The 26,163-nt window shown below is 41.5% G+C and overlaps 1 protein-coding gene across 1 annotated transcript in view; it reads left to right on the forward strand.

Annotated features, from left to right (window-relative positions):
- Positions 1–26,163, forward strand: part of CNTNAP2 (contactin associated protein 2) — a 1,198,489-nt gene that overhangs the window by 631,636 nt on the left and 540,690 nt on the right. The window contains exon 9 of the mRNA XM_038760181.1: positions 17,068–17,217. Within this exon, the coding sequence (XP_038616109.1) occupies positions 17,068–17,217 (150 nt within the window). The remainder of the gene's footprint in view (positions 1–17,067; positions 17,218–26,163) is intronic.

Genomic DNA, 26,163 nt, shown 5'->3' on the forward strand with positions numbered 1-26,163 from the left:
AGCCTTATGATTCGTTCAGCCATCATCAAGGGACAAGAAGAAGCCTGAATATGAGTTATCTGTTGGGAAACCACCCCAGAAATAGATTTTCCTTTACCTCTGCCACTCATAAATATGTGACCTATAACCACCAATAAGGTTCCTCACCAGTAGTGTCTGGCACATAGCAAGCACTAGGTGCCAAATGCCTAAACAAATGCCTTAAGAAAAAGAAAAGAAAAAAACAGCAATCTAAAACAAAACAATTTTATTCTGTGTCAGAGTGAACCATGAGAAGCAATGTGGATGAGTGGAAAGAGCATAAACCTAGGAGTCAGAGGACCTGATTTCCAATCCTAGTTTGCCACTTGCCTTCTGCATGACCCTGGGCAAGTCATGCAATTTCTCTGTGCCTCAGTTTCCTCATCGGTAAAGTGGGGACTAAATACCTGTCCCACTTAGACTGTGAACTCCTTATGGGAGGGATTTTCTCATTTCAATCAATTATATTTATTGAGTGCTTACTGTGTGTAGAGCACTGTACTAAAAACTTGGAAGAGTGCAAAATAACAGACACATCCCCAGCCCACGACCTTACATTGATTGCATTGTTGTATCTAGCACAGTGTTTGGCATACAGTAAGTTCTTAACAAATACCACATGTGTTATTATTATGAAAAGTTTGGAATGGAGAGCAAAAGGGAAGTTTCTGAAAATCTACTCTATTTGGGCTGTGGCAGACTTTTAGTGAAAGTACCAGTTACTCTGGACTAATTCTGATATTTCTGGTGGGTTTGGCCCACTTCTAAATGTACAAGAAAATCCATGCGGTATAAAGTGAAACATAAAAACCAAAATGGTTTGGATAAGACTCTGTGAGCTAAAGCCATAACATTTAACAGGGCCCTAAGGCAGATCTCATAATATCCAGGTGCTTTAAGTACTACTAGAGTCTAATAGAAATCCTGTTCTTTGTAATGAATGTGCTGAATACCCTAGCACAACAACATCTAGCTTAAGTGAGAAATTTGTGCTTTAATAAAGAAGGTTTCAAACTCTAGCCATTCCCATAATGGGGAAAAAATGGTAGCTTCGACCTATTGTCGTCCTGGATTATTTATTTACTTGCAGAAGGTGGGAGCATGACCTGTCTTTGTTACTACTACCTATTGTTATTATTGTTTTCCTTTTATTAAGACATTTGTCTTAAGCAAGACATGATTTTAAACTGCAAACCTTTGTAAATATTTCTAGCTAATCTGGTCTTCTGTGTACTGCATTTTCTCATTTGAAGGTTATATCAGTTATGGCTAGCTCTAGCTTTTGTCCTCATCAAAGTGAATCGGATCCCTGTGAGAACATTCAGGTAAATTACAAATCACTTATGCGAGTTCAACAGAACCTCCCCATCCCTTCAAGGCAGAAGTTTCTCAAATGGCTCAATTATCTCTTCTTAGAAGAGGAAGTTGCTGGGGATGAAATGCGAGAAAGTTGGGATGTGCTCTTTCGATGATCCCTAGGCTACACCTGCCGGGCCCTTCATCACAAACCAGGCCTTGGGGAACTGCTTCCATAAATCAAGAGTAAGGACTGAGTCAGGAATTATTTAACATACACACACACTCACGCATGCACGCCCCCCCCCCCCCCCAACCTCATGTCTATGCCCTTATACTTGGTTGCTTCCCTTATTTATTGTAATTTTTGTAATGTCTGCTGTCCCTGCCATGGGATGGTAAACTCACCAAAGGCAGCAATGGTGGCTACGTACTTTACCGTACACTCCCAAGTGCTTAATAACTGTGGCATTTATTATGCACTTGCTATGTGTCGAGCACTGTCCTAAGTGTTGGAGTAGATACAAGTTAATCTGGTTGGACCCAGACTAAAAAGAGGGAAAATATATATTGAATCTCCATTTTACAGATGATGAAACTGAGGCCCAGAGAAGTTAAGTGACAGCCCAAGGTCAAATGGGGGAGCAAGTTTTAGAATACAGGCCCTCTATCTCCCAGGCCTGTGATGTTTCCACTAAGCCGCACTACTTCTCTAATTTAGTGCTTAGTACAGTACTTTATGCCCAGTAAGTACTTGAGATATTATTGATTGATTGATTATCAGGTCTAAGGTGATGCTAAGCCTCAACCCTGGTGCAGGGAGAATTATAGACTGAAGAAACAGACCTCTCACTCTCAGTTTAGCCCAGTGGAAGACTCATTCGTGTGAGAGGTGTCCTCATACCAGTGATCATTTCATTCATTCAGTCGTATTTATTGAGCACTTACTGTGTGCAGAGCACTGTACCAAGCACTTGGGAAGTAGAAGTTGGCAACATATAGAGCCAGTCCCTACCCAACAACGGGCTCACAGTCTAGAAGACTATTTGACCAGAAGATCATAGAGATCTAGAAGATCATTTGACTATTTTCCATCCATGTTTTAATTTAGTTTAATGAAATGCACACAAATGCACATTAAAAAAATAATCCTCATTAAAAGGCGTTTCTTAATCACCCACCTGAACTGTGCCATGTGGTATACTAAGCAAGCTGAATTAATACAGCCCCTACCCAGTGGGAGAGAATTAGCTGAAAACACGGCACTGACTCGACAGACATAAAAACAACATCTAAACCCAGACACGGTGCAGACTTCCAGAATCCCAAGAAATCTCTCAAACATCAAGATCGTATGCAGTCATCAATTGATAGAATTAAAATATTTAAGTTCTGATCAAGCTTCGGTGTCCGTGACATTTAGATTACAGAAAGTGAAATGTAAACCAAATGAGGTCACATAGGATAATGCCGCATTGAGCATTCTGCATTAAGATTGCCTTTCATTTGCCAGTTTGTTCAGTGCCCAGAGGTGCTTTCAAGTGAAATGAATCTGGTGCAAAGAGCTGAAGGAATGAGTTCACCTGATCCTGGTGCTGGTTACATAGGGCCCTTTCACAATATGGACACATGCATACACACACACACACACACACACACACACACACACACATTCACATGCACAGATTCACACTCAAACATCTTAAATCAGGATCATAAAATAGAAGGGTTAAGACTTGTTCTTATCTATCTCTAAAGAAGAATGGCAGCTGAGTTCCCAGTTTTCCCACCAGCTTTCACTGCCTTTCTCTACTTTTGATTAGCTAATCTGCAATGAATCCAATCCTCAGAGCACATGCCCTTTGATGGGGCACTGCATTTTGGCAGATCATCACACTCTTACCATTGTGCCACTTAGGGAATATTTCTAAGTGATCATTCCTCCCATGGGACGCAGAGAGTCTGGTTATTCATCTTCCATTCACTTAACTGCTCTAACAGGAGCCTGATGGCTTTCACATACCTACCCCCTCTTTGCCGTCACTCACACAGCACTGGGTGGAGACTGGAAAAGCAATGAAGGATTCTGACATGAACAGGAATTCTGACTAGAACCCAACTAGTACATCAGAACCCCAAGACCATCCCAGCTATTGGTGCCAAGCCACAAGGTTCCTACCTCCATTTTACAGGAGGTGAACAGGCCTGAGTCCCATACATCATCATCATTATTATCATCATATATGTTAAGCATTTACTGTGTGTCAAGCACAGTACTGAACTCTGGGATCGGCGCAAGTCAGACACGGTCCCTTTCCCACGTGGGACACCTGGTCTATGTAGTGGGGAGAACAGGCATTGAATCCTTACTTTACAGGTGAGGAAACTGAGGCAGAGAGAAGTTAAGTGACACAACTGGCAACTGGCAGGAGCAGTATTAGAACCCAGGTTCTCTGACTGCCAAGCTGGTGCTTTTCCCACCTGGCCATCTTGCTCCTTAGGCGAAGCTCCTCCTTAGGCCAAGTCGCTTTGCTCTTTACATTTCAACTCAGCCTTCTTGCTGGTCTTCTGCAGTCTGCTTTATTTTATCACCTCTTTCAGTAAAATAAAGCAAACAAGATGGGATGGCCACTAGATTGTAAAATGCTTAAGGATAGGATGTGTATATCCGTTGTATTCTCTGATGCATTTAATGCAGTGCTCTGGAAATGGTTGGTGCTTGAAACCCTCCAGTTATATGTGATTTTATCTATTCCTTTGTAAGCTTGACAGTCCATGCTGCATCTTTCTATGGTATTTGTTATGCAATTACTAGGTGCCAGGCACTGTATCAAGTAGTAGGGTAGATACAAACTTGTAAGGTTGGATACCGTTCAGGTCCCACATGGGGCTCACAGTCTTGGTCCTCATTTTACAGATGAGGTAGCTGAGGCACAGAGAAGTGACATGATTCACCCAAGGTCACCTAGCAAACAAGTGACAAAGCTGGGATTAGAACCCCGGTCCTTCTGACTCCCAGGCTTGTGCTCTATCCACTAGGCCTTGCTGCTTTAAAGATCTTTCTTTTCAGGTCCTGATAATACTAGATAGTATCTTGCCCAGACTGCCCAATAGCAGCTTTGTGCAGTATTTTCTATTTATGTCTTATCCACTGAGATGGTTTTGTTACTCTAAAGCCGTTCAGGTGCAAGATATTTGGATTGATACCATTCAAGCTTTGTATAGATTTGCCATTTATTCCCTGTGGTGCTGTGTGGTGTGGCCTTGTTCTTCTCAAATTTCAAGGGTACTACAGTATAAAATGACTTGGCATTCATGTTGATAACATGACCCAAATTTTCCATAGCTCTATTCTAGTCTTTCACTTTAGATTTGGAGAATCAAAAGGTTGAGGGGGGGGGGGGGGGGGGGCATGGGAGTCTTTGACTTGATATTCTAACATCTAAGACATCAAGTTCCTTGCTAAGAAGAAGGTCTGTAAAGCCGCTGAGGTGTCTAGCCTTCTCTTTGTGAGATCTGTAAAATCTAGACCTATTACAGAAGATATATCCAGCTGCTGGAAAAGTTCTGTCAGCATCACCTCAGCATCAAGTTGCAAGATGAGATTACTAACAAAGATATCGTGGAATCAGTCGATCAGTCAATTGTATTTATTGAGTGCTTACTGTGAGCAGAGCCCTGTATTAAGTGCTTGGCAGAGCACAGTATAACAGAGTTGGTAGACAGGTTCCCAGCCCACAGCAAACTTGCAGCCTAGAAGGGGAGACAGATATTGATATAAATAATAGAAACTTAGTGTCTCAGTGAATAGAGCAAGGTTGTGGGAGCCAGAAGGACCTGAGTTCTAATCCTGGCTCTGTTTCACGTCTGCTGTGTGCTCTTGGGCAAGTCACTTAACTTCTTTGGGCCTCAGTTACCTCATCTATAAAATGGGGATTCAGAGTGTGAGCCCCATGTGGGACAGGGTCAGTGCTCTGATGAAGCCTCATTTTCATTCCGACTCATTTACTGCTTATTGTTCTTTACTACATGGTTGGAACTTGATTTATAATTTGCTCTCTGGTATTTGATCAAAACGTGAATGATTCAGGAAACTCAAACTTGTCTTGCTCTGCTGGTTTGTAACAGTGATTGTAACAGGAATGCATGTTAGACTTCCTGAACATTATGCCATTTTAACATAAGCATCTACTCTGAAAAGGAAAGTGGAAAAATGGCAAAATAAGAAACAAATATGCTCAGAAAAAGAACAGCACTTGTCCGACTCTCTAGCACTTTGGCTCCTTGAGAAAAGCCCATATTCTGTGATGCTTACAGTTGCCAGGAGTGACAATTTCCTATTGGAAATGAAACTTATGTTGTGCTCACCCATGGTTAAGTGACAGTCACTCTGTCACTAGGGACAGAATGGCAGTGGTGCATTATAATTCATCATGTGATTTTCCTGGTTCAGTAATTTATAATTATAATATACAAATGACAACAAGTGTTCTGCTGCTTCTGTGAGAAAAGCATGATGTGCTGATAGTGTGTGTCCAGGATTTACTAATCAGGGACATGTAATAAGTAATCAAGTTCAGACCCCAACAGTGGATATATATCAATTTGGGGTATAAATTCGCCTTGGCTTAGAGAACAAGTTGCAAATGGAAATTAATTTTCTTCTAGATTGCAAACTCTTTCACTAGATTGGAAGCTCTTTGAGAACAGGGACCGTCTTGACCAACTCTATTGCATTGTACTCTCTCCCAAGCACTCAGTTCAGTGCTCTGCACACAGTCATCACCTAAGGATTACCACGTTGGTTTGATTCTGTGATAGAAAGGATCCCAAAATGACAATAATCTATCAATCACATTTATAGAGCCCCTACGTGCTTGGGAGAGTGAGCCCACTGTTGGGTAGGGACCATCTCTATGTGTTGCCAACTTGTACTTCCCAAGCGCTTAGTACAGTGCTCTGCACACAGTAAGCGCTCAATAAATACGAATGAATGAATGAATGAATGGAAGACCCTTTCCCTGCCTTCAACAAGCTTATAGTCTAGAGACAAGTTGAAGTTTAGAGACTGTATAGATGAAAAAGAATAAAGGCAAAATCTGGGGCAAGGATCTCAGGATAAATGAACTGATTAAGAACCAGAGGCTCTGGACATCGATCCCCAGGAAGAGCAGTGATTTCTGATGTTCCCCTGGGGAATCTCCCTTAACCTTTCCCTGAACATCTTTCTGGTTTATGGAGATAATTAGCTGCATTCAGGAGGTTAAGATCGATCACCTCCATCTTTATCCATATTAAGTTGATTGGTGTTTCTGCTGCATGGTAAGAAATTTTCCTTCATGGTTCTTCTCTCTCCTTACCTACCCACTGTAGCCAAAGACACAGTAGCTCTGTTTGTTGGCCACCCCTCTATGTGTGCTCCTTATTTTAATAGCTTGTTAGAGGCCACACAATCCGGGCTCTCAGAGCTAGGTATTCTCCCTTCCACTTAGACTGTGAGTTCCATGTGGGACAGGGACTGTGTCCATCTAGTACAGTGCTCAACACATAGTAAGTGCTTAAGGAATGCTAGTTGTAGTGGTAGCGGCAGCGGATGATTTGTCCATTCCAACTATAGGTCCTATCTCCTGGCTCCCACAACGAAGCTCCCACACATTTCACAGCCACCCAATGAAGAGCAGATGGATTACATTATTATTTGTATTGTTCTTGTGTGATTCCATTCATTCAATCAATCAATCAATCGTATTTATTGAGCGCTTACTGTGTGCAGAGCACTGTACTAAGCACTTGGGAAGTACAAGTTGGCAACATATGGAGACAGTCCCTACCCAACAGTGGGCTCACAGTCTAAAATTCATGTTAAGAAGGCAGAATACTTTATTGATTTGTAGCCTGCTTTACCCCAATTAAGTCAGTCGCATTTATTGTGTGTTTACTGTGTGCAGAACACTGATTAAGCGCTTGGGAGAGTACAATATGCCAAAATAATAGAGTTGGTAGACACATTCCCTGCCCACAATTCCAATGAAAGGATGACATCCCCCCATCAAATAAAGCCTGGCCCATCTTCTCCAAGAGATCTTCCCTGACTAAGCCCTCCTTTCCTCTTCTCCCACTCCCTTCTTGGTCTCCCTGACTCACTCCCTTTATTCATCCCCTCTCCCAGGCCACAGCACTTAACGTACATATCTGTTATTTTTATTCATACTAATGTCTGCCCCCCCACCCCAAACTGCAAGCTCACAGTGCGCAGCGAATGTGTCTGTTTATTGTTATATTGTACTCTTCCAAGCACTTAGTATAGTACTCTGCACACAGTAAGAGCTCAATAAATACAACTGAATAAATGAATGAATAATAAACACACACATGGAACTCTCAATGCTTTATCCCAATGTCCCTCACCTTCCTTTCAGATTCCTTTACAACTGAGTATCAGAGTCCTGGTACATCAATGTATTTTTCCTCTTGAACTCTTTGCGCTCAGCAATGTATGACCTTCTGCCTGTCCCAGTGACCTTTCCTCCTCCCTCTGTCAACACACACACACACACACACACACACACACACACACACACACTGTCTCTCCCTCTCTCTCTCTCTCCATCTCTGTCTCTCTTCTTCATTATCCCATGCACTGATGACCATGCTGAAACTCCAATCAATCAATCATTAGAGAAGCAGCGTGGCTCAGTGGAAAGAGCATGGGCTTTGGAGTCAGAGGTCATGGGTTCAAATCCCGGCTCCGCCAATTGCCAGCTGTGTGACTTTGGGCAAGTCACTTAACTTCTCTGGGCCTCAGTTCCCTCATCTGTAAAATGGAGATTAAAACTGTGAGCCCCCCTGTGGGACAACCTGATCACCTTGTATCCCCCCAGAGCTTAGAACAGTGTTTTGCACATAATAAGCACTTAACAAATACCATCATCATTACTATTATTATTATTATCCATGGTATTTATTAAGCCTCTCTCTCATTCAAAACACTAAATACTTAGGGGAGCACAAAGAGAAGCAAGCAAATGTTTTCTAGCCTGAAGGAGCTTATAATCTATTGGGAGAATAGAGAAACATAAAGTATTTACAAAAAATGGGAGCAAGAGGAAGACCAAGGATATAACAGGAAGTAATACAGATATGTCCAGTTGCAATAGCTGAATGAATAATTGAATATACAAATAAATATGCATATGTGTCAAAGTGCTGAGGATAGGAATTAAATACATAAAGTGCTAAGGGTGGCTGGTGGGTTAATCTTTCTCTTCTCTTGGATATTTCATTTCTAGAATGAGTAGATTATGCTCTTTTAATGAATTTGTGGGGGCATTTACTGTCTTCTTTTATTGAATAAAACTTTTTAACTGAAAAAAAAATCTTTATGGAAGTGTACCAGAATGAATGTGAATGAGACACCATAATCACTCGTATTTAAACCCTTTAAAGCTGTGTATTATTTGTCCAATTCACTATAATGGATTTTCTAAAGCCGTTTGAATCCATCCTTTCTGAAGCAATTAAAGCATGGAAATGGACTAATTTCTCAACCAATTTTTTTCCATCTAGGCCTAAAAGGATTTTGAACAAATAAAACTTGCCACTTCGTATTTATAAATTCAAAACACTCCAATTTCGTTTCTAAATTGTATGAAAACAAATTGCTCTCTGGAACATGCAGCTTCATGGTCCACCCCAGACCCACCAGGCTTCCCCAGTGGGGGCCTCTGGCACCACTCCCACTGCCTCCCAGTGAAGTGGGGACCCAGTGAATGGATGCCAGGGGTATGCAAATGTGCGTGAACACACACACACACACACACACACACACACACACACACACACACACTCCCTCCCAACCTCACCCTCTCTCCCCCACTCCCTCTCCCTGACTAGCCCTCTTTTCATTTTCTTCAACTCTCTTCTGCATCACCCTGACCTGCTCCCTTTCATTCATCCCCCCTCCCAGGCCCACAGCACTTAAGCAGCACGGCCTAGTGGATAAAAGCCTGGGACCGGGGGTCAGAAGGACCTGGGTTCTAATTTTGGCTCTGCCACCTGTCTGCTGTGTGACCTTGGGCAAGTCACTTAACTTCTCTGTGACTCAGGGCCTTATGTGTAAAATGAGGATTAAGACTGTGAGCCCCATGTGGGACAGGGACTGTGTCCAACCCGATTTGTTTGTATCCACCTCAGTGGTTAGAACAGTAAGCACTCAACAAATGCCACAAATTATATATATAAATATATCTGTAATTTTATTTATTCGTATTATTTTCCGTCTCTCCCTCTAGACTGTTAGCTCACTGTGGGCAGAGAATGTGTCTGTTTATTGTTGTATTGCATTCTCCCAAGCACTCAGTTCAGTGCTCTGCACACAGTAAGCGCTCAATAAATGCGATTGACTGACTGACTGGCACTCCACTTCTTGGGCATAAATGAATAAAGGGCTTCTCTTTGCAATTTGAGAATTGAGAATCAAACCAATTCTGCTTTTCATCCCAAAACATAAAGGACAGTGGAAGGCAGGGCAATAAATGCACTTGTTTAATTTGTTTCCTTTATCACCCACCATGGTGCTGGTTCGTCTGAACACTTGGCATATGATTTCCAGTGATGACAATGCTCAAAAGAGTCATGCATGTCATATGCTACTGAAACAAAATGAAAACATAAATATCTTCCCCACTTCCCCAGTGTTGTACCATTTAAAGGCAGTTAGCTGATAAATTTATGCCATGGTCAGTAAGGTATCCTGCAAGTAGCAGGATCTTTACCACAGTTAATGTGCTTCCTGCTATTTTATCCTTGCTCATGTGCATAATCCAGGCTTACATGAGAATTGAAACAGGTGATATGTTTTCCCCACAGAGTTGATTTCATCTGCTGGAAATGTCACGGAGGGCAATGCAAAAGCCTCTTCTCTTTTCTCATTGTCTTCCCTCTCAAACAGGGAGTGGAAAAAAAAAGAGAAAACCTTGTATCTAATTCTAAACTGCTTTTTTTAAAAAACAACAACTCCCCCCTACAGCTTCTCATTGACTGAGAAGGATTGAAATTAGAAAGTCATAGAACTAAGCCTCCCACAGGGAGGGAAAGAACCAAGTGGTGCTTTCCCCTGAGCTCCCGATTCACTTTGAGAACGACTTAGAAATAAATAAAATGAATAACTGAAGAGTGGGTTGGAAATAAAAAATAAAAAAGACCTGTCCAGGCTTAGCACAGTTCAGGGGCAAAAGCATAGATCATACACCCCCGAGCAATTCTGTTTGATATTCAGATATCACTTACAGAACCCACAAAAATGTCTGGTACATGCAGGGCTCACTAAAGTGCAAACAGGTGTACTGAAATGCCAACATTTTCATTTTGTTTTGATGACTTTCTCAGAGAACAACAATACTCAGCTCTGAACTTTTTTTATTTGTAGTGCCCTTTGGGAAGGGACATTTTCTCTTTTTAAAATGAACTGTTTCAGTTCCCATGAACGGAACAAAAACAGACTGATGTATTCCTTACTAAAGTTGCTCACTGTTTGATAAAAAAGAAAATTGGTAACAATAATTATTCTCTCATCTTTAACCTTGTTTCAGTATTAGAACCCAGGACTTACTGTTACATTGGGTGTTCCAGTGTAGCTTGGAATTTTTATATGATGGCTTTTGGGAGGTATGAAAAAATCCACTGAAAGAGATGTGAGAGGAAATTTTATATATTGTGAAGATGCAAATTATGGAAGTTAATAATCTGTAACATATGCAGATTAATTTGTATATTTATAAAATATATATTGTATACATGTATAAACCACTCTCCGTTCAGACAGGCTTACGCAGCCAGAAAAATGTTTTTTAATTCTAGTGGGGCATTCCAGCCAAGAAGTATAGTGAAAACACACGTTTGGCCCAAACTGAGTGTACTACATTCTCAGTTCATTTGTCTGCTACAAAACTATTGATTTGAAAAGCACCCTACAGAGTAAAGGCAGTTTCCTGACATTTGCAGATTTAAAGAAAACCAGTCTCCAGCTTTGACATTTATTAATAGTAGATTGTCACGCTCAACCTTCATATCTGGGAGCAGTAGACAAAGGGTTTGAGAACCCAGTCAGCCTCAATTGTCACAACTATGGGAGGTTTTGTATTCACCTGTCTCATTTTATGACTCAGGCACCTCCTCTGGAACAGCTCTTTCAGAGCGAAAATAGAACGAGCCACAGGTACATCACCCAGTTTTGACCTTCCCTTTGTCGGAAGGAAAAAGCTGACTATGCTGCTTCGTAAGCACCAAGGAGGCGTGTTGTCTATTCCCCGGGGTGACGTCTGGAAGGACGGCTAGTCCTCAGGGAAGTTCCAGAAGGCTCTGCCTAGTCTTTCCTATTCGCTCTACAATTTCTTCAGGGGTAGGAATGGTAACAGCCCGGGGACATAGCTGCTGGGTGTCCGAATAATTACTGATCCCAGGACATAGTCTTTGTCACACTGCACAGACTCATAATGCAAGGCACCAGAATCAATCACTCTGTCAATCACAGAGGGGCTTGAGAGTGATTCTCCCACTGAACAAGGACACAAGCATATCCCTCATCAATCCTTACCCATCAGTGAGTGGTATTTATTGAGCGCTTACTGTGTGCAGAGCACTGTACTAACCACTTGGGAGAGTGAATTTCTTCGTTTGTGCTGGGAGAGAACATGGGTGGATAGGAGTATTAAAGGAAAACTGAAAAAGCTTTGCAATTTTGGTTCTGAGTCCTATGTAGAATGAAGATAAAGGGATGAAAAGAAGAATTTTGTCATAATAGGGTTAAAGCACAATATAGCTTTCACAGTGAATGTTAATGCTGTCCAATGAGTTTGCTCTTCAGGGATGGTGACATTTTTACAGTTTTACAAGTTGGTCCCTATTTGAAATCAATGCCACCTCAGTGAGAGTAAATAATGTTGATGAGTACCATGGTTTAATGGTCAGTGGGTCATAGAAACCCATAACAACCGGGCTAATTACTCGTTTCACTAGGTCTCTGCTCCGAGCACAGGTCAAATAACTTTTCCTGGTACTATAGCAAGTGGAATAATCCACTTTTCAGAGACCCTTAACTATCTTCTTTTTGGCATTAATTTTATTTACCGTCTAAGCAAAATCAGCATTCACTTCTTTGATCAATGTAGCACTGTCAGCCTGCCTCTGCTGAATTTGAGTTGTTTGCTAGTGCAAACCCAGATTTACTCTGCTCTGCAGCATAGAGAGAAGAGGAAAGGCTGGGAAGAAGTTTTATATGTCTTTTGTTTGTCACTCAAGGTCTTCGGTTGGTATTCTGTCCACAGTCAATGCTCAATAAATGATATATTTTATGATGGAGGTGAGGCTTTTAATATTAATGATAATAAAAGTTTCTCAGTGGCATTTATTGAGAGCTCCCTGTGTGCAGAATATTGTATTGAGTGCTTGGGAGAGTGCAGTAGAATAAGTAGACATGATTCCTGCCTTCAAGGAGCAAGCATTTACTTTAGCCAAACACTGAGCTAAACTCTGGATTACAAACAAGAGTCTGAGATTGGATTCAGTCACTTTTCCATTTGGGGTCATAGAATAAGAGGGAGGGAAAATAGGTGTATTATGTCCAATTTACAGATGAGGAAACTGAGGCACAGAGAGGTTTAGTGACTTGTCTGAGGTCACATAATAGACCAGTGGTGAAGCTGGGACTAGAACCCTGATGTCCTGACTCCTAGGACCGTGCTTTTTCTAGAAGGCCCATGCTTTTTCTAGAAGGCCATAACTCCGTAACTTTTTTTTTTAAACGGTATTTGTTAAATGCTTAATGTGGGCCAGGCACTGAAGGAAACCCTGGGGTAGATACAAGTTAATCGGGTTGGACACAGTCAATGTCCCACATGGGGCTCACAGTCTTAATCCCCATTTTACAATTGAGATAACCAAGGCAGAAAGAAGTTAAGTAACTTGCCCAAAGCCATGCAGCGGACAAGTGGTGGAGCCAGGTTTAGAACCCAAGTCCTTCTGACTTCCAGCAGCGTGGCTCAGTGGAAAGAGTATGGGTTTGGGCGTCAGAGAGTGTGAGTTCTAATCCCGCCTCCACCAGTTGTCAGCTGTGGGACAGCGGGCAAGTCACTTAACTTCGTTGTGCCTCAGTTACCTCATCTGTAAAATGGGGATTAAAAGACTGTGAGCCCCACGTGAGACAACCTGATCGCCTTGTATCTGCCCCAGTGCTTAGAACAGTGCTTGGCACATAGTAGGTGCCTAACAAATACCATCATATTATTATATTATTATTCCAGGCCTGTGCTCTATCCATTAAGGCCATACTACTTCCAGGCCTGTGCTCTATCCATTAAGGCCATGCTACTTCCAGGCCTGTGCTCTATCCATTAAGGCCATACTACTTCTCCTCTTAGGTTCATAAGACTGGTTGAGAGATGGAGCAACAGGGGAGCTCCTCAGGGTCTACTTATTCGCCCTCCCTTTCACATTGTCCCTGCACTTGCATCTCTACCCCTAAAGCATTTACCCCAACAACCCCAGCTGCCACAGCACTTACATACACCTCAATCAATTAATCATATTTATTGAGCATTTACTGTGTGCAGAGCACTGTACTGAGCTCTTAGGAGAGTACAGGAAAACAGAGTTAGAAACATTTCCTGCCCGCAATAAACATACAGTTTGTGGGGGGGCAGAAGTTAATATAAATAATTTATAGATATGTACATAAGTGCTCAGTGGCTGAGGGTGGGGTGAATACCAAATGCCCAAAGGTCACAAATCCAAATGCATATGTTTAAACTGTCCCATTCCTCTATCAGTAATTGATTTGAAAGGTCAGAAGTTCATGGGTTCTAATCTTGGCTGTGTGACCTTGGGCAAGTTACTTCACTTCTTTGTACCTCAGTTACCGCATCTGTAAATTGGGGATTGAGACTGCAAACCCCACATGGAATAGGGATTGTGTCCATCTTGATTTGCTTGCACCTACCCCAGTACTTAGTACAGTGCCTGGCACATAGTAAGTGCTTAACAAATGCTGTTATTATTATTTGTATCATTATTATTTGAATGTCTGTTTCCCCCTCTAGCCTGTGAACTCTTTATGAGCAGGGAAAGTGTGTACCAACTTCACTGTATTGTTCTCTCTGAGCATCTTGTACGGTGTTCGACATTGTTTTCTTACTAAGGAGAAAAATACTTTTCTTACTAAAGAGAATAATAATGCTAGGAAATGGAACTGGTAACAATCTCATGCCCCCCAGAAGATTGATCATGACTCTTCTGGAGAGCTGACAGTGCAAATAGATACTGTGTAAGACATATCCCAACACTTCCCAGGCCAGTGTAAATGCATGGAAGGAAAGGATTCTCCACTGAGCATTCTGGATTGAAAAATGATTGGACTTTGATTCATTTTCATCCCCCACCAATCTCACTGTTTGGGGATTACTTTTCTTATCCGAAGGTCTGAAATATTAATGAACTGTAGCTCTTTACAGCTTGATTTCCAGCAGAGACAAAAGAGTTCAAAGATGCACGGAAAGGTCATAAAAGGAGCAGACAGAATCAGCCAATTCAGATAAATATGACAAAAAAAAGGCATTCAAAAACCATGTTTCAGTAAATTCAGGCTTGGCGGGATGAACTGGTGAGATAGCCTTGAGCTAAGCACTGGCTTGTATTTAAGATAAGAAACTAACTAGAGTCGAAGAAAAACATTACACTCTGTGGAAAAAAAATCTATTTGGGAGCTGTAACATTTTGGAAAAAGTCAAAGGAGGCTCCTTTATTCATTATTTATGCAGCCCCAATTACTAGAGTGCCTATGCCCTTTATATAATGACATCTTCGTACTTGGAAGCCCTTGTTAATATATTTATCATACTTTCAGCTCATCCTCAATTATTGGGGTCATTGGGTCAGGGATAGCATGGATAAATGGAATCCGCTGACAATCCCAAATTCTCATGTTTGCCAACCTCCTCTCCCAGAAAATCTGTTGAAACAACTAAACAAGAAGAATTGCAGTCCCAGGCAGAAAGTGCTAATGAGCTGTGAAATGGTTGAAAGGAAGGGTAAAAAGGCAAGTGGCAAGCATAGAGGTGGGTCAGTAGACTGATACCCAACCACCCTGATACCTTCAGGGCCAGTTGTGGTAAGTAGCTACTCGGAGTCATTAATCAAGGGCAGCATTTTCAAAATTATACTCACTTCTGGGAGGAATCCAGTGTGTTTGCAGGATGCAGGGTGCAAGCAGTGTCTCTATTTACTTTCTGGTTTATATTCCCCAGCCTCCTAGGACTGAGGCAGCAACTCCTCCTCTGGCTCTGCCCTTTGCCTTCTTATTCCTCTGCATCCTACTCACCGTGTCCTTCTCCCCATTCCTCTTCTGATGCAATCAGAACATTTTCTGCCTTCATAATCCCCTGCTCCTCTGTCCTCTTCCCCGCCTTTTTTTTTTTTTTGCCTGTAATTTGTTAAGCACTTACTATACAGGCACTGTACTAAAAGCAGGGGTAGATCCAAGCTAATCAGGTTGGACACAGTTCATGTCCCACATAGGGCTTACAGTCTTAATTCCCATTTTACAGATGAGGCACAGAGAAGTGAAGTGACTTCCCCAAGGACACACAGCAGACTGGGATAAGAACCCAGTCCTGACTCCCAGCCTTACGCTGTCCACTAGGCTACACTACTTCTCCATCCTGATGTATCAGGAAACTCCCTGCATCAATGCTGCTATTCTATCCTTTCTGATTGCCTCCTGCCTGAGTCCTGTGAGCTGGGAGACATGGGGTTGAGCCCCAGCTCTGTTATTGGCCTGCTGTTTGACCTTGGGCAAGTTACCTAATCTCTGAGCAACTAAGTTTTCTCATGAGAAGCAGCACGGCATAGTCGAAAGAGCACAGACTCGGGAGTCAGCGGTCGTGGGTTCTAATCCCGGCTCTGCCGCTTGTCAGCTGTGTGACTTTGGGCAAGTTAAGTCACTTAACTTCTCTGTGCCTCAGTTACCTCATCTGTAAAATGGGGATTAAGACTGTGAGCCCCACATGGGACAACCTGGTGACCTTGTATCTACCCCAGTGCTTTGAACAGTGCTTGGCACATAGTAAGCACTTAACAAATACCATAATTACTTATTATTATTATTATTATTATTGTTATTATTATGTTTAAAATGGGGATAAAATGCATCATCAGCCCTCTGGCTCCTGGTACTGTGCCTTGCATTCATCCCAGTACTTAGCATATATGAAGTGTTCAGTGAATGCCATTATTATGATTAGTACAGGAAAGGTGAAAAAATAATCTTTTCACAAAGATTTTGTGCCTTACATTCATCCCAGCACTTAGCACATATGAAGTGTTGAGTGAATGCCATTATTACGATTAGTACAGGAAATGTGAAAAAAATAATCTTTTCACAAAGATTTTGGGCACAGATTGATTTTTTTGTTTTGTTATCACATTGTTAGTGGTTAACAAGTACCAGCATTATTATTATTACTTCAGTTCTCTGTGCCTCACTTACCTCATCTGTAAAATGGGGATGAAGACTGTGAGCCTTATGTGGGACAATCTGATGACCTTATATCTACCCCAGTGCTTAGAACAGTGCTTCTCACATAGTAAGCGCTTAACAAGTACCAATGTTATTCATTCATTCATTCAATTGTATTTATTGTAATTTATTTTTATTTATTTGCTTGCTTTATTTATTTATTGCTTGCTTTTTCCTTCCAGGATCAGGTCTGAATGATGGGCAGTGGCATGAAGTTCGCTTCCTAGCCAAGGAAAACTTTGCCCTTCTGACCATTGATGGAGATGAAGCTTCAGCAGTTCGAACCAACAGTCCTCTGCAAGTTAAGACTGGGGAGAAGTATTCCTTTGGAGGTAAAAACGGAATAGCCCTTTTCATTCTTCACTTATTTACCTGCAGGCTAAATATGTAGGTGTCATTAGTGGTGAGCAGAATTCTCATGGAGTTGTCAATTATCAGCTAAATTTGCATCGAGGATCATATGAGAGTAAAGGAAATTATAGATAATGCCTCGCTATTTCAAATCCTCTTTGAGTGGAAGTGGTGTGATTCAGAATTCTTTAAATAAAACCCCGCTTTCCTGATGAGCCTGCTTTTCCTAGTTCTAATCCTGCTTTTAAAAGTTAAAGCACTTGTAAACAGGCCTGATTCTACTTTACTAATAATTGTAACATTTATTAAGTGCTATTTGTGTACCAGACACTGTACTAAGCACTCTACAGATGAGGCAACGGAGGTACAGAGAAGTTAAGTGACTTGCCCAGGGTCACCCAGCAGACAAGTGGCAGAGCCAGGATTAGAAGCCAGGTCCTCTGAATCCCAAGACCGTGCAATTCCCATGAGGTCATGCTGTTTCTCAAGACTCCAAGAAAAGCTGTTATCATGTTAGATTCCCGGGGTTTTCGGTCAAGTGTTCTTACTCCAACAGTGACCGTGGGGCCCTTGAAAGAACAGTGCAATGGCTGCCCTCCTTGACATCCAGTCTCATGATTACGGATGGACCAGAAAACCTCTCCAACTTTCTCTGCCTTCTCCATCTACATTCTTATCCTTGTCCCAGCAGGGCAACAAAATGAACGTCTTGGCTCTGAAGGGTGAAAATCCCAATTGAACTTTCTGACTCTTTTGGGTGATTAGTGCAGTACTCTAAGAAGCTGTTTCGCAGCTACCTCATCTGTAAAATGGGGATGAAGACTGTGAGCCTTATGTGGGACAATCTGATGACCTTATATCTACCCCAGTGCTTAGAACAGTGCTTCTCATGTTGTTAGCGCTTAACAAGTACCAACATTATTATTATTACTTCAGTTCTCTGTGCCTCACTTACCTCATCTGTAAAATGGGGATGAAGACTGTGAGCCTTATGTGGGACAATCTGATGACCTTATATCTACCCCAGTGCTTAGAACAGTGCTTCTCACATAGTAAGCACTTAACAAGTACCAACGTTATTCATTCATTCATTCAATTGTATTTATTGAGTGCTTACTGTGTGCAGAGCACTGTACTAAGCGCTTGGGAAGTACAAGTTGGCAACATATAGAGACAGTCCCTACCCAACAGTGGGCTCACAGTCTAGAAGGAGGAGACAGACAACAAAACAAAACATCTTAACAGAATAAAATAAAATAAACGTTATTATTATTACTTCACTTCTCTGTGCCTCAGTTACCTCATCTGTAAAATGGGCATTGAGACAGTGAGCCCCACGTGAGACAGGGACTGCGTCAAACCCAATTTACTTGTATCCATCCCAGCGCCTAGTACAGTGCCTGGTACATAGTAAGCACTTAACAAACACCATCATCATTATTATTGCTCAGCACACAGTAAGCGCTCAGTAAATACCACTGATTGATTGACTGATGCACATACTTTAACGCCTTTGCTGAAAGAAAGCTAGCAGAAAGCTCCGCATTGACTTAAATATCAGTAAGTGGGAATACTGCTTTACGTAAATGATATCTTTTCAAACAGAGAAAAAAATATACTCTTTACCCAGCCTTTAAAAAAACAATCCGAAGAGGTATTGAAAAATTTCCCATCTTGTAGGTGTTTCATCTCAGTGATGTGACAGGTGGAAGCTTACAGGTTTTTAGTGAGCAAATTGGTCTATCACCTTCTCCAAAACTGAAAAGATTTCTTTGATTGAAATAAGTCAAATGGACAACACAATACATTCCAGGGCTTATTTGGTGTAAGAGGAATATTAAAATGCATAAAGTCTAATGAATTTTTGTCTCCCAGGAGAGAAAAGGGCTGTTTAAATGGCTTTAGTATGCTCTTTTGGTTTAAAATTGTTTTTGTGAGACAGAAAGGAGGTGTTTTCTTCTTTCCCCACATTTCCTCACCCTTTTGCAAAAAATGTAGGCCAGTCACACTCGAGTACATTGATTAAAAATATCACCATCAGCCACATCATCATAGCTACATAGCTGCAAATCATATATTATAAATAATTGCATACCTATTCATTATGAATAATATTTTATGTATTATTTATACTGGTGTCTTATCCCCCTCTCTAGGCTGTAAGCTCAATGTGGGCAGGAATCGTGTCTACCAACTCTGTTGTGTTGTACTTTCGCAAGAGCTTAGTACACAGTACAAAGTGCACAGTACTGTACACAGTAAGTGCTTACTAAATCCCACTGGCTGATTGATATTCATGCGGAACTCTGTTCTGTCCTGTTAAGAACAGTGTATGAGCCTTGGACCTGAGACATCAAGACCCAGACTTGTGTGAAGGGCTAGATTATAGTGATAATAATCACAGCTGTAATTATGGTATTTTTTAAGCGCTTACTATGTATCAAGCACTGTTTTAAGCACTGGGGTAGCTACAAGTTAATCGGATCAGACACAGTCCCTGTCCTATACAGATCCCAGTCTACATAGGAGGGACCCTTTTGAAAGAGTGATATATTCCCATTTCCAGCCAATCCCCATTGATCTGAGATTATTTTTTCCAATTACGTGCATCAGACAAGGGGCACAAGAAGTAAAATGTTCATGGAAAATGGCTCCATTAACTTCAACAGAAATTGTTGGCCCGTTAGAGATAAGAAAGTCTTCATCAGTCTTTAGCTTCCTCTGACCTTTTAATAGTTTCCCAGAGGTAAAATTTGATTAGGTGCTTCACTGGGACTAATTGTTCTTGGATTTAATGTGACGCTTCTGCTCCTTTTAATTTTTCTGGATTTTTCAGCTAGGTTATGTTGGAGAATTTAGGATATAGGCTACTAATGCAAATAGGTTGCCACAACAACTATTAAACTGAAAAACGATTTGCTAAATCCACTACAATTGCCTTGGCCCTGCGCCAACTCCCCATGTGGCTCCGCCTTGTCCTCCAGTCCACATTCTCTTCTTCAGTATATGAGAAGCAGCATGGCTTAGTGGAAAGAGGCCGGGCTTGGGAGTCAGAGGTCATGGGTTCTAATCACTGCCACTTATCAGCTGTGTGACTTTGGGCAAGTCACTTGAATTCTCTGTCCCTCAGTTACCTCATCTGTAAAATGGGGATGAAGACTATGAACACCAGGTGGGACAACCTGATTACCTTGTACGTCCCCCAGCACTTAGAACAGTGCTTGGCACATAGTAAGCGCTTAACAAATATCATTATTATCATCATATCATTAGGTTTTGTCTTCAGTAGGAACCGGTAGTATTGCTAGCTGAGTTTTTCACAAGAAATTTCCATCTTAGCCATCATTTCCTGTGGAGTAAGCTTGGAGGGCCTCCTTCCCCTCCCCACAGTGCCTGTATATATTTATATGTTTGTACATATTTATTACTCCATTCATTTATTTTGCTTGTACATATTTATTCTATTTATTTTATTTTGTTGATATGTTTTCTTTTGTTGTCTGTCTCCCCCTTCTAGACTGTGAGCCCGCTGTTGGGTAGGGACCGTCTCTGTATGTTGCCGACTTGTACTTTCCAAGCGCTTAGTACAGTTCTCTGCACACAGTAAGCGCTCAATAAATATGATTGAATGAATGAATGAATTTAACTAATGCTCATGGTATCTGGACTGTGTAGATGCCACACTTTATAAAACAGGCATATACGTGCCTCTTTGGACATTGCCCTGATCAGGTGAGAATGTCTCAGGCTTTTCCACCACTCCTGCTGCCCATTGCCTTATGATCGATCGTATTTATTGAGCATCAAAGCCCTCAAGGCATCCTCTGCAGGTTTAGCAGCTTGGAGGCAGAGAACAAACCTTTTGATCGGGCCATCAGCAGGCCTCAATATCATCTCTCAATCATTTGGACTCCAGGATCGATAACCTAGAGTCATGCACAAAGAATCAATCAGCTCCATCACCATGTCTCTGTGAACCTATTCTGGCATCATGTAGGCACAGATGTTCAAGTGGAAATAATAGTAATCAGCCTTTGTTTCAGTGGACTACAAATGAGACTGGCTTAGCCATGGCTATTTAGCAGCAAGGGTTAGCAATAATTAGCACTGGGTCATATAAAGGATAATTAAATTGGCCATGGACCCAATCTCAGGTGGGGCACACAGTCTAGGATGGAAGAAGAGGTGGTATTGTCATTCCCATTTTACAGATGATGGAACTGAGGCTTAGAGAGGTTAAGTGTCTTATCAATGTTCCTCAGCAGGCTAGTGGCAGAGCCAGGACTGAATCCTGGTCCCTTGGCTCCCAGCCCCACGCTCTCTCCACTAGCCACTGTGCCTCCTAGTTACCCACTCAGGTTCTTAATTTACAGGTGGGCATTCTGTTTTTTTAACTTTTGATGAGATTATCATCACTGCCGCCATTATGCGTAACGGCAATGTTAACTGAAGGCGTAATGTGGGTAGAACTTTTTACTAGGTGCTTGGGAGCAACTAGAAGTGCAAGACTCAATCTATGCTTCTGAGGAGTTGGCAATCTTATGAGAATGATAGACACAAATTAAAGACAGCAACTTATTTAAAAGAGTGGGAGAGTAAATGTAAATAACATTTACATTTACATAATAATAAATATTATATACAAAGTACTTACTGTGTGTCAAGCCCTGTATTAAGCACTGGGGTAGGTACAAGATACAGAATCAGACACAGTCCTTAGCCCACATGGTAGGCTCAATCTACAGGGGAACAGAATGAGTATTTAATATTCATTTTTCAGATGAGTAACCTGGGGCACCGTGAAAGATAAGTGACATGCCAAATGAATGTTTTCATACCTGCTATAGGAAGAGTCAAGTACAGTGATCCAAAGCTGTGAACATACAAAATGTTTCTTTTATTCCACTGGGTCCCTTTAGCTTTCCAACAAACAAAGCTCTTGTTAAATGATCAGGATAGCGCATTTCCTATAAGACGCTAGCCAGAAGCTTACAATAATTCCTTTCTTGCGCAGTATTCACTGTGTATGGAATATGATTTCTCTTGCAGGACTTGTCTCTTCCCTAAAGGTGAATTGATCGAGTTTTCCCCGAGGGTATTAAAACGAATAGCCTACTTCTATTAGTGTACCGACACGCTGAATCCTTCCTCGTGTGGGTTTTTCTCTCAGTATTTGTCATCCGTATTCAAAGGCTGCCTGAGTCATATAGAAGTGTTCTGCAATTTTCACTGTCAACATAGTACAGATAGGACATTAGTGTCAAATATAAATGTGCCTTTCACTCCTGAGAATCGGTATAGGGCAGACTGACCAAATACTACAATTTAAAAGTGTGCTGATCAACAGTTTAGGCTAATTAGGAGAGCAGAAACAAAGCCAGAAGGTCAGAGCAACAAAGATATTCCAAAGGCAAGAAACAAAGTTAGGTCTTGGTCAAGGGTTGAAAATCAGTGTGACCTAGTGGAAAGACCACAGAAGGACCTGTGTTCTAGTCCTGGCTCTATCACCTGTCTGCTATGTGACCTGGGGCAAATCGTTTCACTTCTCCGTGCCTCAGTTACCTCATTTGTAAAATGGGAATTAAAACTGTTATTCCCATGTGGTACATGGACTTTGTCCAACTTGATTAGCTTGTGTCTACCCCAGCACTTAGTACAGTACTTAGCACATAATAAACACTTAACAAATACCATAAAAAATGGAGAAAATTGGCACAGAGCCTTGAAGCCAGGAGTGAGTTGTTTTTGTATAATGCACAGAAGGATAGGGTCCCTCCTCCCTCCATTAGAACAATGCCTGGCAGATAGTAAGCACTTAATTAATGCCTTTAAAAACAAACAAACATAAAAAAAAGTTTGTTTACTTTTACATGAGAGCACTGCTCCTCTGTTGTCAGATCTCCACAGATTCTGGGCTTGAAGGTGCCCTTTAATTCCAGCTGTTTAATAAAGCATCTTTTCAGTCATCAGTCTTATACATAAACCTGGAAGTCTACAAAAAAGCTTTCATTTCAGACAGTTTTCAGGTGGCCCATAAACATAGACATTTAGCTTCATCTTTCAGTCAATCTATCCATTAACCGATGATATTTATTGAGCACTTATTGTGCTCAATATTGTGCAGGCTGGGTCTGTAGCAGGAGAGTAGTGAGGTGAGGTAGGAGGGGGCAATTGAGTGCTTTAAAGCTGATGGTGAGGAACTTCTGTTTGATGTGGAGGTGGATGGGGAACCACTGGAGTTAGCATGTCAACTCCGGCCTGCAGAAGATTATTCTGAACCATTGGGAAAGGACAATAGGACAAAAGACACATTTCCTGCCCTCATAGAGTTTATCACAGGAGCAGGAAGGATACTTTCCAAAGTATCCCCCTGTCTCTACCCCAAAACCTGTGGTTGCAGCTTCTTTGCAAAACAATATTGCCCTAGTGCCCAAGGCCATATAAGTAAATTGATAATCTTAGGTGGGCTAATTTTTGGTGTAGGTATGAAAAACAGAGAAGGTGTGCAGCAGTCAAACTATCTTCCTTTCATCCTCTCAACTTCTCAAGGGCTCCTTATCAGTTGGTGAACTAGAGATATCTCCTTCTTTGCCCCCTCATGCCTGCTGCCTCATTTTGGGTGGCATTTCATGGACCAGTAGTTTTCCCACCATAAGTGGGCAAGAAAGAGAAAGGAAGTGAAACTCAAACCAGTCCATTTTTTGTTATTTTTTTGAAGTTCTAGTCTCAGTTTTGGTTATGAGCAGTTGACGTGCTAACTCCAGTGGTTCCCCATCCACCTCCACATCAAACAGAAGTTTCTCACCATCAGCTTTAAAGCACTCAATTGCCCCCTCCTACCTCACCTCACTACTCTCCTGCTACAGACCCAGCCTGCACACTTCACTTCTCCAATGCTAACTTTCTCACTGTGCCTCAATCTCATCTTTCTCACCACTGATCCTTTGCCCACATCCCGCCTCTGGCCTGGAACTCTCTCTGTCCTCAAATCCATCAGACAATTACTCTCCCCTGCTTCAAAGCCTTATTGAAGGTGCATCTTCTCCAAGAGGCCTTCCCTGACTAAGTCTTCTTTTCCTCTTCTCCCACTCCCCTCTACATTGCACTGCTTTGCACCCTTTATTTATTCCCTCTCCCTGCACCAGAGCACTTTGTAAGCTCATTGTGGGCAGGGAATGTGTCTGTTTATTGTTATATTGTATTCTCCTGAGCTGTTAGTACAGTGCTCTGCACACAGTTAGTGCTCATTAAATATGATTGAATGTGTTCTGCTCTCAGACCGGCCTGTCTCCCTGGCACGGTTCCTTTCAAGTTCCTGTTCTCACAGGACTCCCTGTCCCAGCTGATTCCTTTTGTCTTCCTCCTCTCCCTCATCCTCATCCTCCTCATCTTATTTAACTTGGCTGAGCTTCAGTTTTTTCATCTCTAAAATGGGGCTGCAATTCCTAGTGCCCTCCCTCTTAAACTGTAAGACTAGGTGGGACAGGAACTGTGTCTGCTTTGATTAAAGACTTAAAAATAGCATAGGACTTGAAATGCAGAGTTTCCATGCTTTGCGATTCCCAAATTGCAGTTTGCCATAAATTTCCTGAAAATGGCAGAGAGGAGGTGTATTTTGGCCTAGCAGATGCAAAAAATTTATATGCCTCACTGAGTTAATACAAAGCTACATGATAGAGAGTCAAGTACCTTATTCATTCTTGCCTGATGCTCCGGGTGTGTGGGAACACAAGCTGTAGTGCTACACTCAAGAATTGGTACTGATTTCTCAGACCTCTGTCTAACCTGATGTGCAGGCGTTAGTAGCGTTTATTACACAGTGTCTTGGTGTGGTAGACCGTACTAGGGCTGGAGCAGTACGAAATAACAAAGTGACACACTCTAACAAGGGGGACAAACCAAAATACATACAACAACAATAAACCAAATCAATTGAGCAGGTGTGCCAGTGATTTATGCCCATTGGCATGGTTATTTATATACGTAATCCAGTTGCCTCTTTCTTTTCATAATGTAAAGTGCCTATTAAATGTAGAAGCCTAATTGGCATTAACAATAACTATTAATCAAATTACTTATCTGACTTTCCTGCCAAATCAGTGGTTGTTGCTACTTAAATTTTGTGGATTAAGATCGATCTGCCCGCCTCACTTGGCAAAATTGGACCATGAAAATGAAATTGAATATTTGAAGTCTTGTATTCCTGTTGCCAGTAAAACATTATAAAACATTTTAATATAAAATGCTAAATTGTTGCAGAATGAGTCAAAAAGGGTGTGTTAATGGCAACTGGCTTTTGCCGTGGATTCTTATTATTTATCGTCAATTTAGAGGTATGAATTTCTGCTCAGATTACCATATCAATGCCAGAATATGTCAGCTTGAGTTTAGCTAGAGGTAGAAGATGTTTTGGTAATGCAAGTGCTGAATATTTAATGGTGATAATCTCTATAGGAAGATAAAATTGTTCACCTGCATGATATGGATCATTCTGAGTTAATTTCAGTTCTGTGATACGAATAATCAATCTACTTATTAACTGGGATAGGTTTTCTCTTGCTGTGTCAGGGGTACTTACTGTGCCTGTGAGGCTATGCTTATTAAGAGATGATGGTCACATGCATTTAATTAATGCATGAGATGTAGGGAAAAGAAGGCAAGAAGGGATTGATCCCTAGTTCAAAAAATTCAACTCCAAGGGCCAAAGAAAAGTTCCAGTTGACAATGTCCTTGCCCATTGTTTAACAGGATTATCAATCAGTCAGTCAATGGCATTTATTGACCACTTGCTATGTTCAGAGCACTGTACTAAGCACTTGAAAGAGTACAATAGAACAGAATTAGCGGACACGTTCCCTGCCCATAATAAGTTTACAGTCTAGAGGAGAGTATCTGGCCAAGATCGTAGGAACAATGTGATGATCCAT

This window comes from Tachyglossus aculeatus, chromosome 18 (assembly GCF_015852505.1).
Source record: "Tachyglossus aculeatus isolate mTacAcu1 chromosome 18, mTacAcu1.pri, whole genome shotgun sequence".
Lineage (NCBI taxonomy): Eukaryota > Metazoa > Chordata > Mammalia > Monotremata > Tachyglossidae > Tachyglossus > Tachyglossus aculeatus.